Source organism: Pholis gunnellus (genome assembly GCF_910591455.1).
Source record: "Pholis gunnellus genome assembly, chromosome: 11".
Classification (NCBI taxonomy): Eukaryota; Metazoa; Chordata; class Actinopteri; order Perciformes; family Pholidae; genus Pholis; species Pholis gunnellus.
Window position 1 is genome coordinate 15,226,427 of NC_136538.1, and position 16,423 is coordinate 15,242,849.

Here is a 16,423-nt window from a genome sequence, read left to right on the forward strand (position 1 = left end):
ATTTTTCTATTTTGAATTGTTATCGGGCACCTGTATTATGTGTTTTCCTTTACATAAACAAATACATTTCCACCGTGAATTGGTGCAACAACAAAAGATTCATCAGAATACAGGAACTGAAGTGTTTGAAGCTCAACATTTCCTGAGGGAGTATCCCAAGACCCCCATAATACTGAAGCCTCTGTGTGAACCAGCAACTACTTTTTAGTTCGTTTTCTTGAGACATGGAACCTCAAAAGCTGAAAGACCCACAAAATGACGTGCAAACTTGAGCTGCTGCTTTATCCTACAGGGATAGTAGCACCCAGGACTGCCTCAAAAACGGTGGTAACAAAATATTGTATTTAGCTAACTAACCTTAGAAGTAATGGTATGCTAGGTTATTAAGTTCCTTTTGCTTTTTGTGCATGTGTGTTTTTGAACGGCTCTGACTTGAGCCCCAAGCTCACATCTTCGGCATGTTGACAAATTCAAGGCTCGACAGGCCCCCCCGCCCGCGTGCCAACAATTTGCTAGCTCTCATTGGACAATCGCTCTGTTCAAAGGGCGTGGCCAACCTGCAGACGGTTATGCTGCCTTCGTCGACTTTTGATGACGTAATTATGTAACTTCACATCACAGCGCGAAATACTAAGCGACAGAAAGGTATCTCGGCGCACGGTTTAACTCTGGTGAGCTGGTGAGACCTGCGCGGTGACAGCATCACCAGCCAGCGGGAGTACATTTAATTCAGTGATGGAGTACGGGAAGGAGAGAGTGGTGGCGCTAGTAGACATGGACTGCTTTTACGTCCAGGTGGAACAGAAACTCAACCCAGCTCTGAGGAACACTCCCTGTGTGGTGGCCCAGTACAAGACGTGGAAAGGAGGCAGGTGAGTTTCTGACACAGAGACATTTATTTTCATGATCAATGCAACTGAACTATGAAGGGATGGGGGGGGGGGGGGTCAGAATTTAATACTTACAGTAAGAGCTGCAGGATGAGATAAATGACAGGACATAACTCACTAGAATGACCAGACTTGTGTAAGTCCATTCTTTCACTTAGAAACTCAAGTTCCACCCGCTGCCTTTTTCAGTTATCTTTAAAATCTTCCTCCAGCAGATGGAGTTTGCTCAGTTGTCATCACGTGACCTATGTGTGGAACTGAGAGGAGAGCGAGATGATCCTTGAGCATTCTCAGGCCGTCCGCTGACATCTGACCAATGACTGTGATTGGACAGCATGAGAATGTGCCCGTTCAGTTGCATGGATCATTTAGATTACTGTCTAATGTGTTGCCAACTCATCCGCCTTCATCTCCCGCAGATAATCACCTCGAACGTACTATTAACTCACTCACGGCTTGTTAACATGCGGTTCTCAACTTAATATCATCCTTTGTCAGTATCATAGCTGTGAGCTACGAGGCCAGGGCCCATGGTGTCACCAGGAACATGTGGGTGGACGATGCGAAGAAACTTTGCCCAGATCTCCAGGTGGCACGAGTGCGTGAGTCTCATGGCAAGGCAGACCTGACGCAGTAAGTGTGGATGATCTACTGCACATCCTCTAGAGACCTATCCACAGTTGGGATTGTGCCATAAAACAATCATTTTTTTAATATGAATAGTTCAATACCTCCACCGATCCTGTGACCAGTAAAGTACGTAACCGACTCACCCCTGTGTAGTTATAGGGAGGCGAGTGTGGAGGTGATTGAGGTGATGTCTCGCTTCGCCGTGATTGAGAGAGCCAGCATCGATGAGGCCTACATGGATCTGACTGCTGCGGTCCTGCAGCGGCTGAAAAACATGACGGACACACAAATTGAGCCTCGCCTGCTGAGGGCGACCTACATCCAGGGGTACCCACAAACTTCACCTGTACATGAAGCATCTGCAGAGGACGCTGCCTTGGATAAAGGTAGGCTGTAATCAAACGTATAATCCTCAAAAACTCTGGTAGGATGTATCCCCCTTAAAGATCAACATGTTTGTCCCCAGAGGAGCTGAGGTCCAGGGGTCTCCAGCAGTGGCTGGGATCCTTACCGGCCCCTCTATTCGGGGAACAGAGCCCCGCAGAAGTGCAGCTGACTGTGGGGGCACTCATCATCGAGGAAATGAGGGCAGCCGTGGAAAAAGACACGGGTTACAGCTGTTCAGCAGGGATATCGCACAATAAGGTAGGAAAAGAGTTTTATTCCGACATAATGCCGGTGTGATACTTTGAAGAGTAGTAATGGTCATAGTTCACCGCCCACTTCTTTCAGGTGTTGTCCAAATTGGCGTGTGGTCTGAACAAACCTAACCGACAAACCGTTCTGCCTTTGGACTCGGTGACGGAACTTTTCAACTCTCTACCCGTCAGCAAGATGTGAGATCAAAGTACTTCTCTGCCATGAAGAATTTACCAATCACAAATTACACTCGTATTCGAACACAGAAGTGTAAAACAAAAGTTGACTAACAACACTGCTCACTTGTTTTGCTCGTATCACCTGTGCAGCCGTAACCTGGGGGGTAAGCTGGGTGCCTCCATTACAGAAACTCTGGGAATAGAGAACATGGGAGATGTGACTCGCTTCTCTCACGCTCAACTGGGTCAGCACTTTGGAGACAAGACGGGGTAAGACAAGCCAGGCATTCCTTTTTAAAAGTCCAGTGTCATAAGATGACACGTGGTGAACAACAGGCTTGCTTAGTATTAGCATTCATTACGTCTTATTTACTCTTGATAACCAACCACATCTACCGTTGGACCTCTCTGCTTTCAGCCAGTGGCTGTATGACTTGTGTCGGGGGATTGAATTTGAAGCAGTGAAACCCAGACAGCTTCCCAAGTCCATCGGCTGCAGTAAGAACTTCCCCGGGAAGACATCGCTGGCTACAAAAGAGCAGGTGCAGACCATCAGTCTGTGTTAAAACAGGAAGTAAATGTAAAAGAAAAAGTCTTGACAGGAAGTGATGAAACTTTGAAAGAACTTTTCTCCATCTAGACGTGTAAGGAAGATGGCATTAGACACGTTCTTGTAATATTGTTAACACATATGCAATCTTCTACAGAATTCTCTTTTCATGATTTGCTTTCGTAACCTCTGTGTAGGTTCAGTATTGGCTTCATCAACTGGCCCTTGAGCTGGAGGAGAGGCTAACCAAGGACAGAGAAGTGGTGAGCTACTTGCCGTTGAGCAATATATTACTTTCCCTTATTACAACAGCACGAGCTATTTCCTCAACTGGATTCCCCGTTGATGTTATTTACCGCACACATAACTGTTTCACATCAGTGCCCATCATTCCTCCTCATCCTACAGAACGGTCGAGTGGCGAAGTTGTTGACGGTTGGTGTCCGTCAGATTGGGGACAAGAGGCCGGCGAGCGGCTTCTCTCGCTGTTGTGCTTTGGTGCGCTACGAAGCGACCAAACTGTCCGACGACAGCTTCGCCATTATCAAGAGTCTCAACACAGCGGGAAACCACCAGGCAGCATGGTAATTAAGAGTGTAATAAGACTGACATATGTTAAAGTCAGGTCAGGAAGGCCGTGTGACTGATTATACTCCGTCTTGCTTCACGTCCCCAGGACTCCACCCCTCACCCTGCTGCACCTTTCAGCCAGCAAATTCAGCGACGCTCCGTCAGCAGGGGGCATTGTTGGCTTTCTTTCCGGTGATGTCACTTCAACCCAGAGTCTTTTCTCCACCACTCAGCCCTCCACCCAGCCACGCTCTGAGCTGAAAAATGACTCCGCGTGCAAACGGCCTGGCACCATCCAGTCCTTCTTTCAAAAGGCAGCTGAGAAACAAAGACGGAAGGTTACAAAAGATGGAGACGAGGAGGACTACGCTATTGGCTCCACGGGGATTCCCCCGTCTTCCTCCTCTCAGAAAACCTCTATTACCGATAGACAGTTGGAGGCAGAGACCAATTGCCCCGCTTCTTCTTCACTTACACGGATTTCTCACTCTAAAAGTGCTACAGCCAGCTCCCATCCTGGCATTTCCTCTTTCTTCCACGAGAAGAGTATTGAAAGAAGCTCACAGGCCTCAACATTAAACAAGCCTGAAGTAGGACATGAGCCTGACGAGATAGAAGACACTGTTGCTGCTGTGTCGGGGCTACAGGCCAAATGTAGCCCATCTCAGCAGTCACTATGTGAAGAGTTAAGGGACGACCTGGGCATTGATCCAGAAATACATCGCCATCCTTCTAGTGTGGCCAGAGAAGACCTGTTGAACTGTGAACGCTGTGGCCAGGAAGTGTTCGTCTGGGAGATGCCTGAACACAATGACTATCACTTTGCCCTGGACCTCCAGAACTCACTCTCTTCATCCACAGGTACAGCACCCATCTCCTCCTCTTCCTCCACTGTTTCTTCTTCTTCTTCCAATGTTTCTCTAACTCCTCTCAGCGCCCAGTCGTCACGCGGAAAGACAAAATCCAGAGGCCAGTCAGGGTCTCAACCGAAAAGGCATCGCTCCCAAGGTGGAAGCACGGGCACTCTGGATTCTTTTTTTAAGAGGAACTGAAGGTGTGCTGTAGAATAAAATACGGTCTACTGATAATGCATATAGTAGTATATCACAAAGTTAATGTGTTGGTGAAGGAATGGAGAGACGTTTTGTAACAGGGTGTGTTTTAAATGATCAATCTTACTGTGCTTTATAGAAATGTGTACAAAATACAGTGTGTGTATATTTATGCACTGTGTGTCAAATAACCTCCTTATTATAAAGGGAATGGCAGTACTTTTGAAGGAATGCTTTTGCAAACCAGCGTCTATTAAAGATACTTTTTTACATTATGTTGTAGTATTTTAATGTGCCAGCAGATGCCACTAATACGTTGAATATAGAGCAGGAATCCTCACTTGAGAGTTAATATCAAGTTTTCTTCTCTCAAGAGTTACAGAAAACGTTTGTCTCTCGTAAGACAAGAGTATTTATTTAAAAAAAACACATGAAATACATGATTGCTAGCAGGATGAGAGTAATTGCACCATCACAAGTTGATCCTGTTTCATCCGCTACCATGGTGAAACCATTGTTCTGAATGGAGAAATTGTAATTACATGGTCTTGCATCAGCTGGGGAACTGATTTGGAAGAACAGTATGTAGAAAATGAACTAACACCCAACTGAATTGTGTGTAGTGAGTCACGGCTTTGTGACATCTGAGCCAGCAGACCAAACGCTGGGTGTGTGATGACATGGTTGAAAACCTTGAGCAATCTTTTAAAAGACAACACAACACCTGCTAAAGATAAAATAAAACTTTAATTCATGTACAACATGATACACAAATTAGATCTGTACATAAAGATTGCATTTCACCCAAATAACGATCAAAATATTACACTTTTTAAAAAGAAACGGTCTCAAACGTGACTTCAAAAATGTGTGTTGGTGTCATTAAGAGGAACGTGAGAACAGTGAAAAACATGTTTGAATAAATTGTAAAATCTGGAACTACAAAGTCGATAAAATACTTCTCAGATGCAAAAAAAACTACAACCTAACACCTGCTACTCTTCATCAAGGCTGTAAAAGTTTTGGTTGAAATGCGTTCTTAGTTTTCTTCTGAGTGCACACAAGATGTGCACAACAACAACACGGGGGCAACAAAACATGCCGCACATTTGAGTTGTCCTCTCACTGATGTTGGTGGGACAACAAATGATGTATCAGTCATATCAACAGGCTATATATAATAAGACAGGAACACAGAGTAGCAATTAACATTCATTTTCAAATTTGTCTTCTAAATATCAAAAGCGGTTTCGAGGAATAGCACCCAGCAACGTAAGTTGTAAAACTTTGGGGTATAACGGTCGGCTACTCAGACGGTAGTTCCATTAGGCACCGAGTTAAAACCCCATCACATTTAGTGACATCAGTAACTTAAGCGACAGCAAACTTCCTCAAACATAGTTTCTTTAAAAGAAAGCTGCATCAGTAAGCGGCTTCACATACTATATAATCAAACATCTCTTTGGGAGGAACACCATTGCCTTCTTTTTTTTTTTATACCTCAAACCTCCTTCACTCCCAAAGTCAGCAACAGAAAGCTGCGCTGGAGTAGCTCTGTGAGGGAGGAATGCCGTCTACCACGATATCTAAAGTGACCTGAGCAACTAAAGCACTTGAGAAGACAGGCAGCGAGATCATTACCTTCTCACTGCACTATCGTGAGGCATTATTCGTGAATTAAAAAAAAACATTTGTGACATGACGTAAGACCACGTGAGAAACTGGGTCAAGTTATAACTTTGCATACATCGCAATACTCTCCTTTACGTTCATAAAGTGCGCCTGTCAGCTATATAATAGCTTGAAGCGAGGTGGTTCAGCATATACACAACCGACGAGCTGTGTCTGAGAACCACAACTAACTATTATGTCACATAATTCATTTGTGGTTACTGAGAAAAGGGTAGCGTATTAAAATACAGCGAGGCTTATCCTTACCAGTTAGGCACTATGCTGGTCAATGGTCACTCAGACAAGATGCTGTGACATCGAGTGTGTGCGTGCATCTTTTTCAAAGTGTGTGTTAGGAGTGTGTTTAGGTGTGAACTGTAAGCAGCACTTCAACGTAGCCGTGTGCAAGCAATTTCCTAGTTACCACTTGCAAGTGTGTTCTTCACACTCGATATCACTTTGGTCGATGTTGCTCAGTGAATGTGTTATAGAGGTGGCTGAGGGGCTTCCTCTTATTAGTGCCGTAAAAAGCGACACTCTTTAGACCGCGATACAAGTATTATAAGTAATATAAGTCATTTTAAAAAGGCTGTAGGGATGAATGAGGAGGATGGTGACAATAAGGCTTTGGAAAAGTGTGATAAAACATCAATCTTCTGTGCCAGGAAACAGGACAGAGTGGCCTTCGCAGAAAGCAGGAGGTCTATAAAGCACCTGGTTTTGGGGCGGGACGGTGTTTTCTGTTGTTTTTCTGCAAGAAACTTTAGGCGTCGTCGTATTCGCTTTGGGATAGCCGGTACTGGGCGATGGGCTGCAACTTGGTGACGTGGCCGATACCTTTAGTCACGCCCTCTCTGAAGAGCACCTTAGCTCCCACCTTCAGGTATTCTGGGTGCTTGATGAACTTGAAGAGAACCACTGCTTTCTCCCCCGTCCTCAGCTCCTCCTGTGGTTCAGGGATGCATCGTAAGAAAAATGACAGCATTAAGAATAAACCAAATGTCCGACTTAATCTGCTGAATACACATTGGGATATATAATAAGCCACGGTTTTGGATGTAGAGGACATCCTTCAGACAGGAACAGTTGTGGCTCAGTGGATAGACTAACCGTGCCGTATACAGCTTCCACAGTGGCGGTCTGTCTCACATTGCCAATGTGCACGGTAACCTGGAAGCCCTTGTGGAAGGTCTTGGCGTGGAAGAGCAGCACAATCTCAGCCTCAAACATCCAGCAGATGGTAGGATCCATCTCCGGACTCACCATCACCATGCCCTATGAGTGGAAAATACATCAACATCGTACACACAAAATACCAAAAAAAACACACACACTGCCTCTAAATACTGAGACAGTATTAGGAAAAGGAAAGAGTTAGCCACATTTGCCACGAACGAACAAACAAACATGTCTGACCTTGCGTAGTAGTGAGCGGTCAAAGTTTCCCAGGGCGAGCGTGGCAGCCTGGCCGGCCCTGAGTACCCTGCATGCCGAGCGGTTCCTTTGGATGCTCCCGATGGTCAGCTTGTGGAATTGCCCCGAGTCTGTGGGCCCGACTACAAGATCATCCCCCTCACGGCAAATACCACTGCACATTCAAAGAAAACCGTGGGTCAGAGAGAGTCCGTGCCAAACAAAAAGCAAGTAAAAAAAATACACGAAGTAAGCAATTCATACACTGACCTGTACAGAGTACCTCCCACCACAGTCCCCACCTCTGGCACTGTGTAGATCTCATCCACCTGTAATGATGCACACCGATGTCAATCACATCAAAACCATGTGTGTGTGTATTCACAGTGCATCTTAAAGAGTGTGTATGAGACGGCTGATCCCATGCTTGCAGACGTACCTGAAACTCAGTGAGCTGTTGCATGAGCTCCTCCTGCTGCTTGCTGTTGCTGAGGGGAGGGATGATGTTGAAGAAGACCTTGAGCAAGTCTAGACTCTCACCAGACACACTGGACAAGGTGAAGATGGGAGTGACGCTGCCATGGAGAGCACAAGCATGTCAGGACAACATTGGCTAGCCTCTATCTTATACGCACAGGTACAACATATTCAACGATTCACATTGAATTATGTTTATATGTAGTTGTTCCATACGTGGGTGACTGGGCGAACTGCTGCGCTGCTGTGACGGCGTCGTCTGTGCTGCTAACCACCATGGGTACCTTGTTACAGCCCGGCTGCTTTAGGACACGCTCCAACTGCCGCACAGTGCGCTCCACTGTGGCGCGCGTGCAGAGGTCCACCTTGCTGATGACGATGAAGATGGGCACCTTCAGGGCCATGGCGAGTCCGAGATGCTCCCGTGTCGTTCCAGCTGGAAAACGGGAAGGAGGGTTTCATGACATCGAATCTACTCATTCGGGTGCAGGTCGCGCTGCACCACCTCACGTCATCAAACGTACTTTTTACATGCAAGTGCACAATCACAATGTTTATTCCAGGTATTGAGCATCCTCAGCAAACATTTCTTTGGAGGAGTTCCACATCCTTGAGGGAAAGGACTCTAGTGACCAAAGATAACACCGCTTATCTGCCGGCGCCTACTGTCAGTATGAGGGTTAAGAGAGCCTGTAAACACACTGATAAGACCAAGTAGAAGCTACCGTGAAGTGTGATTGATATGCCATTGGAAAGAGTAGATAGGATGTCCAGAATGTCAAAGGCAACTTTTCTAAACACAGTAATCTCTCACAATCCCAGCAGTGACCTGGAGGCGTGTCTGGTGGATTGTCTTTCTTTGTCAACAAAGCTGACGCGTGAGAAAAAGCGATATATGTATGCATGATTGTCAGTGGTGATTGGTAGTTGATGATCTCTTGGTTTCGGATATATATATGTCTGAAATCGGCCGCAAAAGGAGTTTAAGGGCACTGACCTGTAACACACATTCACATGCTGACACAAACAGAAAACACACGAATGCCCTCATCAGCTGAGCAGCGGGTTGTTTTGCTAGTTGTGTGTTATTTTAAGGTGCAAAGGAAAAAAACGAAAGCCCATCGTCCCTCATGGAGATGCCAAGATATGTGGAGAAGCGTCACAGAATTACACGAGATGATTAGCCGCCCTTTGGTTTTTTGGCTTGTCACAGACACAACTTAAGACGAGCCCTCAGCATTACACGGATCCATTACCCTGTTTCATAATTAAAGCGGTTGCTCTTGGGTTGCAGACACTGTGTTCCCGTTCTGTCTCATTGGTGGTCCTCATTCTTGACCCCGTTTCTCCCAGCATGCCCTTTTTAAGAACAGACACCGACACAAACACAGCAACGCAACTACAGGGTGTTATTCCACTACTGCAGGTAGGCAGCATCACATTTGTTAGTTAACTTTGTTTAGAATGAAACAACGGTCTCCGAAATAAATGTCACACAAGACTCGGGTCTGAGTGAGTACTACTTTTGTTTACAACCTTTTGCAAATTCACGGACAGAATATTCAAAATGGCCTAAAAATACCCTGTAAACTGTCAGCCGTACAATAACAGCAGCTGTACTCCAGCACGCTAAGAGCTGGAGTTATAAGTAATGAGTGCAGCGTCCAAGGCTCAGGTTTCATCTACATGTCTCCTTGCCATTTACAAAAATAAAACTTCAGATTTCTCAATAACACTATGTTATCTAAGGCTATTGCTTACAAAAGCCCAGAGATTATTTACAGGGGGTCACACGCCTTTAACAACATGCTGGTATCTGGGCGAACCTGCTATGCCTGTCAAAGCCCTTCCCTACATCAGTCATATCACAGAGGTGACTGCGTGAACAAACGTCAGGATGGCCGAGCGGTGTAGATCGCTATGTTCAGGTCGCAGTGTACCGTGGAGCCGTGGGTTTGAGTGCCACATCTGACATCAAGCTTATTTTCTACCAAATCTTACAAGCTTAATCATACAGTTTCCTGCTATTACGGCCAGAATAGTAAAAGTAAAACTGTAAACAAATGTATGATAATGTAATGCCAAAGTGGCGATAAAGACACACTAACGGTGGCGTGACTCAAAAATGACCCACAATCATTTTCTATGCCACACAAGCAAATAGATTTGCAAAGCATTGTGGGATTCCAGGTGACTTGAGACTAACCGGCTATAGAAAAAGGGAAAAGGTTCGAAAGTTAAAAAATGTTCACGCGCTGAGAGAGGAGCACAGAGTTACATTCAGCGGGTCAGAGGACTCTGACATTAGGGTGGATGGTATTTGAGATATCCGAGTAGTGGAAGGCAGGGACAAGAAGTGGGGGTAAAGCCGCTGTGGTAGGAATGGTGGTCTGTTACATAAGCTCAGATAGCACGTTTACAAAGTCACAGCTGGCCACGTCTGCTGTACGTGTACACAAACATAAGCTCTCCCCGTCAGACTGGCCCTGCAAGTGTCTATTACCAGCCCGTGACCCTGTGACAGATCCACTTTCAGCTCGTCTTATCTGAATAGTAAAGTGACCGGATAAAGTGCACACAGGCAGGCACCAGTACATTTTCAACTGACATACCACGATGCTGAAACTTTTAAATTAATCAATCAATACTCACCAATGCCAGTATTTGCACTGACGACCAGCATAGCGAAATCCGGGCAGTAGCTGGTGAGGCCAAAGATGGTGGTCTTAAGGTACTTGTGGTGACCCGCCAGATCGATGAATGTGATCATTTTAGAGGCCCTCTCACAAATCTCCTCCGCTGTCCGAGACTCGCTGTAATTCACAACCTGGGAAAAGAAGCAATAATATCTCGAGCGTCATCGTCTAAACTCCTCAGTTATTTATTTGAAAGTCATTAACATTACTTGCTGATACACAACATTAATATTACATTGTATGAAACTTGTTTTTCCTATGTTCCACTGTTACCAATGTCTGATCATCTTTATAAGGAAAGTCTGTGAGAACCATAACGTAATGAATTTAACTTGTGCTGCTATTTAGAACAAATGACGTAAGAGTATATAAACATTATTTATTCTACGACTTTGGATCTTTTCTCACCTCTCCTTTAGTATTGAAGCCGAGGATCTCAAAGCTAATGCTTGAAGTGCGTCCAGTCTGGATCTCGTGTAGGTGTCTGAAGAGGTTGAGTCTTGTTCTTCCCCGTCCATTGTCCAGCTCGCCCTGTGTCAAGACCCCCAACAGAGTGGACTTGCCCGAGTCCACATTACCCAGTACAGCTACTCGCAGGTCCAAGAACTGCAGGAAAGACACAAAAGAATGAGCAGGGACATGATAAAAAAATATGAACAGATCAACAACCAAAGAACAACATGCCCTCAACAGGAGCTCGACCAACCTGCTGGTCATCCGGCACTTTGCGAATGAGAACTTCAGCAATCTTTCGAGACACATCCGCGTCATAGTCCACCTCGCTTTCTCTGAGAACAGTGATGTCGGCGCCAACCCTGTTAGACAAAAGAAACACAAATATGTAAGTCAAGTGTGGCGTTTTATTTTGTAATTGCAAAATGATCCCTTGTTGTTTATAGTATGGCTTTTTCTTTTTAATGCCACATTTAAACAATAAAAAAGGTCCAAATAAAAAAAAAGTGTATTCGATATCCCGACTTACTTCTCTGCCAGCATATGGAGCGTCCTCAGTGATGTCCTCAAATCTTCCTCTGAAAGTCCCACCAGCATTCCATTGTCCTCCACACCGATTTGATAGACAGCCTCGCCTCGACCCTCCTGCAGTCGCCATTTCATTTGCGTGGCCAGGTGCTCAAAGCGGTATTGCGTGGGGTTCACCAGCTTCAGCTAGACATGGGAAAGTTAATCAGTCGTTAATAATTCAAGTGCAAATAACAAGCTTTACAAAAGGATCACTGTAGGGCTGGGGCAATACAAATCTGAAATAGGTGCTGTATGATCAGGGGAGGCAGCTGTCCAGATAGTACAAATGTTCATGAAGAGGCTGACCTAACCATGAGCCGTTTTGTTTATAGTGTTATCAGTCAACTAGCCCATTTTAAATATATATATATATATATATATCTTTTGAACTAGCACGGCCCTTGCATCACAGCTAATTTGCTTACCTTGTACTCTATGTTTCCCTCTTCAGCCTAAGAGATGGGGAGAGAAACAAAGAGAGACGGACAGAGACAGAACAGGAACAACAGCTGTCAGACTGTAGAGAAGTGAGACAACAGGCTATTGATTTGCTCAAAGACACAAAGAGAAGCCATCTGACTGAATGAGCGGTCAGTGCAATACTGTGAATAGACGGTCACTGAGAGCTATACAAACAGACTAACTGCTTAGCTGGCCTTAGTACACAGCTACTTAATGTGTTATTAGACAAAGCATGTGTAAATGTCAATGTACAGTTAAGGTTAACTAGTCGATAGTCCTCTAGTCAGTATCTCACATGTTAACTAACAATGGAGCTGGTTACATGCTGGGGATCAGGTGAACATACAACGACAGGCATGGCATATGTTGAGACATGTCCCGTTAACATGGAGGGTTTATGACCATGGGGTTGAACTGTTCGCAATTATCTGAATTAATATTAAAATTGTTGATTCAGAACTTAAACTGCTTTTATTTGGCTCCACGTTAAGTTAGGTTGAGGTCAACACAACTCTTTATTTCACGTTTTCTGAAAAAAAAACAAGGGTCACGTTAACTGTTGAAGTTTTAAGTTACCAACATGATAAACAAGTGATCAAAGTAATCCATGTAAAAGTCCTTGGCTGGCTGGACGTCAAGGACGATAATAACAACAACAACATTAGCCCAGATATACACACCCGCCCCCTGTTAGATATTTACAAACACAGCTGTTCCTCTTCTGCTAGCTAGCTAAATACTAGCCTACTAAAGCAAGCTGCCTTTAACTAAACACACATTATGACTTCTGTAAAACTAATGTGGGCGACACAATTTCAAGTTAATTGCCATGTTAACCGATCATATCCTTCTCATTTAACGTTATGTATGACAAGCTAAGTTACGTGTCAATGGAGTTCAAAGCGTCAGAGTAGCACAGCTCGACCCAACATGCACACACACGCACACACACCCTCATTATTACATTAGCAGACATTGTTATGGCTCGTACATGATATTAGCTTGACTCCGCTAACGTTAGCGGTAGTTGAGCGCGTAATTCCAGCCTTACCTCTGGAGGTAGATATGGGGTGTTATTGCTTGGTTTCAAGTTGCGAATGAATCGCGCCTTGGCTATCTTTTTGTTCTTTACAGAAGCTTTTTGGGGGGCTACCCCAAAGCCACTTCCCGGCTTGACGTTGGACGCAACACCTTGAGATCCAGAGCCGTGTCCATTTCCGGAGCCAAACAACTCCGAAACCCGCGCATCCATCGGCTACTTTGGGACCTAACTTGTTAGCCTACCACTACCTGGATACAAAATGATGCTATGTTATTAAAGTAAACCTCAGCCCAGGCATGTAGGTGGTGGTGAGTGAAATAAGCCTGCTAGTGGTAGCTTACAGTCCCCAAAGTAAAAAACAAAGCACCGACCGACCCCAAAACTCTTCAAACAGAACAATAACAGCACCGGCCGAGACTGTCGTTCTGAGTGTACAGTGTGGCCACGTCATAGTCGTGAATGTCAAGGGGTGCGCCTGATTTGTTGAACTGGAGAGCGCAAGTGAGAGGTTACATTTGTTTTCTGGTTGGCACACGTTTAAACCCCGCCCGCTTAGCTACCTATGTTCTAAGAGCAAACACACACACACGAGCACCGCTTTGCAAGGCTTTGCATCAGACGAAAAGGAAATAATTACATAGCCACGTTATACTCCGTTAGACTTCCGTAAGGTTGCATACAAAGGATGATGTCACAAAATATAAAATTGTGTAATCAATTTAGAGATATTACAAAATGTGACTTTGCTTAGCATTCAGAGGCTTTACTTCTTCAGTTGTAACCTATAATTACAACGTGGAAGCTATACACTAAAACTCATTACACAGAAAACGTCTAAATATAAGTAAACCTGGTTTATTGTTTACAGTGTGAACTGTTTGATGGCTGAAATGCTTTAACCTTCTATTAAGCAAAGCTAGAGGCTATTTCTCCGCAAATGTGGTTTAGGTTATAGCTCATCATACGATATTATACTTCTTAACAATCATCATCATCATGTCTATCATACAGCATTAAAGTGGAGTATTAGCCCATGTATTTGGTTTTGACTGGCATTAGTGCGAGGACGGTTGCAATGCAAACGTTTACTAATTTAGAACAAGTTAAGACTATGTTGACCATAGTTTTTCACACCAGTTGACTGGGTGCTGCCTGAGTATCACTTGATCAGTCTGTACAACCATTTCCTTTTTGGGTAGACTATTTGATAATGTAACTTTGACTGAGTTTGGTTAAATTTGTTTAACAAATTTGTTTTGCAAATTTGAACTGAAACCATTGTCCCAGCAAGCTTACATTACATTCCATTTGCTCCTGTTGTTGTAATTACTTATAGAGTTATGGTGGTATCATACTGTATAATATGTATGTATAACATCATCACATCCTGTGCAGAGTGACTTTTTTCAGCTCTTTAAGCCTGAGATTATTTGTTTTTTTGCAATGTTTCTATTTAAAACACATTTTTTTTCACCAATATATTCCATCTCAATCACATGAAAGGAGCATTATAGTTGAATGTAATTTAGAGAAATAACTAAGTAACTAAGCAGCTCAACATTTTCCAAACTTATTTTAGATTAGTTGCTTTTATGATCTTTAGGTTGCACTTCCAGTTACATAGCTTAAAAGTTATTATTCTGCTTATTGCATAGGACATTTAAGTCTGTCCAAAAATATGGAGCTTATTCAAAGAGCCATTGAAATAACTACATGCATTGTTTCAACACATGGACTTGCTTTTTTACAGAGCTCAAGACAAACACATGAACTGTGACTGCTTGTTCCTGCAAAGAGACTGTATTTGCTGTATTTGAGAAAAGTCAGCCAACTCCCCTGTGGGATATGAATACTTCTACAGTGCGGCATTTCTGAAACTCAACACCGATTGGTCAGGCAACCTCTGATGTAGGGGCTCAGCCCATTCACTCCTGGCTGAGAGGACTGTTTTGGGATTTTTACAGCTTGAAGTTCCTTCAAACACCCTAATTCACATCCTTGGTTCTGCTCTTTCGGTCAGCATGTGTTATTCACTGGGGATTCTGCTCTGTATGGGACTTCTGCACCAAACTGCGAGGGCTGTCAGTATGGATAAACTAGCAGACAACAAGACATGTGGAGATGCAGAATGCTCACGTAAGTCAGAACAAAGGAGAAGCATGACGCAGTGTGTATTCTGAAAACTAAAACATTAAAATAATGCAATGAAATGTATGTACTTGATATCTTTTTATCAAATATACTTTCTTTCAACTTATATTTCCCTTTCCTCTTTTTTTTCTGTGCTTTATAAGATGTTCTCTCCATGGCCACAGCCTTGCATGACTTCACAGCTCCTGACTGCAGATTCATCAACATCAAGATGGGTCAGACGGTCTATGTGTATTCTAAACTCATTCCAGAGGAGGGCGCCGGAGTCTTCTGGTCTGGCAGCGTATGTGAATATTCGTTACATGTGTTTTTTATCAGCAGTGCAGCTTACAATCAGTTACAAATGCAAAGCAGGATGAAAGACATTTTCTTGAATATTCAATGTCTTGTAGTTGAAATGAACAAGCAAATATTACTTGGAGTTTAGTAAGGAAGGTTAAATGTATAAAGCATATTATATAATGTGGTGCATGTTAAATTGTCCATGTTATTTTTACTGGCAGGTTTACAGTGAGCGGTATGTGCACCAGATGGGCATCATTGGATACTTTCCTGCAACTATAGTGAAGGAGACACAGAAGTTTACAGAAGACGAAGTTAAGATTCCCACAACTGTGAGTATAATATCTGAAATAAACATTTTCATTTTCTGGAACAAAAAGAGGTTGTTGTCAACATTTATCTCATGATATTAGATTTTGTTTTGCCTTTTTTTTTTCAGAACGTTGACTTCTACTGTGACTAAGACGTGACAAACTGAAGCCTCTTTCTTCTAAAGTCTTGCTTTAAGTTACTCCGGCTTTCATAGAGGAGAGTATTCTCGAGTTAGGGTGTCAGACCATGGACACCAGACATCCTGTGGTGTCGTCTCCAACTGGAACGAAAACCTGGACACTCTCAGCCCTCCGTGGACCCACAGTCTGATTGTCTTGCTTTGTCTTAACGATACACTTAATAAGACACAATAAACCCTTTTTC

At 43.8% G+C, this 16,423-nt stretch overlaps 3 protein-coding genes across 4 annotated transcripts; 2 read left to right on the plus strand and 1 right to left on the minus strand.

Annotated features, from left to right (window-relative positions):
• Positions 1–658: 658 nt before the first annotated feature.
• polh (polymerase (DNA directed), eta) lies at positions 659–4,697 on the plus strand. The gene is made up of 10 exons (XM_079169380.1): positions 659–872; positions 1,389–1,523; positions 1,674–1,906; positions 1,987–2,165; positions 2,253–2,356; positions 2,489–2,608; positions 2,757–2,880; positions 3,086–3,151; positions 3,297–3,472; positions 3,565–4,697. The coding sequence occupies exons 1-10, from the start codon at positions 736–738 to the stop codon at positions 4,508–4,510; spliced, it is 2,220 nt and encodes a 739-aa protein (XP_079025506.1). The 5' UTR covers positions 659–735; the 3' UTR covers positions 4,511–4,697.
• A 541-nt stretch (positions 4,698–5,238) lies between these two features.
• Positions 5,239–13,713, minus strand: gtpbp2a (GTP binding protein 2a). The gene is made up of 12 exons (XM_079168568.1): positions 13,304–13,713; positions 12,216–12,242; positions 11,750–11,934; positions 11,474–11,582; positions 11,176–11,373; positions 10,724–10,898; positions 8,288–8,507; positions 8,034–8,169; positions 7,865–7,923; positions 7,598–7,769; positions 7,292–7,456; positions 5,239–7,127 (listed from the first exon to the last, which is right to left on the minus strand). Exons 1-12 carry the CDS (start codon positions 13,502–13,504, stop codon positions 6,945–6,947), a joined length of 1,830 nt encoding a protein of 609 aa, XP_079024694.1. The 5' UTR covers positions 13,505–13,713; the 3' UTR covers positions 5,239–6,944.
• Positions 13,714–15,201: 1,488 nt separating this feature from the next.
• Positions 15,202–16,412, plus strand: LOC306703171 (otoraplin-like). 2 transcript variants are annotated; one of them, XM_079169040.1, is made up of 4 exons: positions 15,202–15,430; positions 15,589–15,728; positions 15,949–16,059; positions 16,167–16,412. In XM_079169040.1, exons 1-4 carry the CDS (start codon positions 15,316–15,318, stop codon positions 16,188–16,190), a joined length of 390 nt encoding a protein of 129 aa, XP_079025166.1. In that variant the 5' UTR covers positions 15,202–15,315; the 3' UTR covers positions 16,191–16,412. The 2 variants fall into 2 exon arrangements, with proteins under 2 accessions (XP_079025166.1, XP_079025167.1); XM_079169041.1 differs by having other exon boundaries at positions 15,610–15,728.
• The last annotated feature ends 11 nt before the right edge of the window (positions 16,413–16,423 follow it).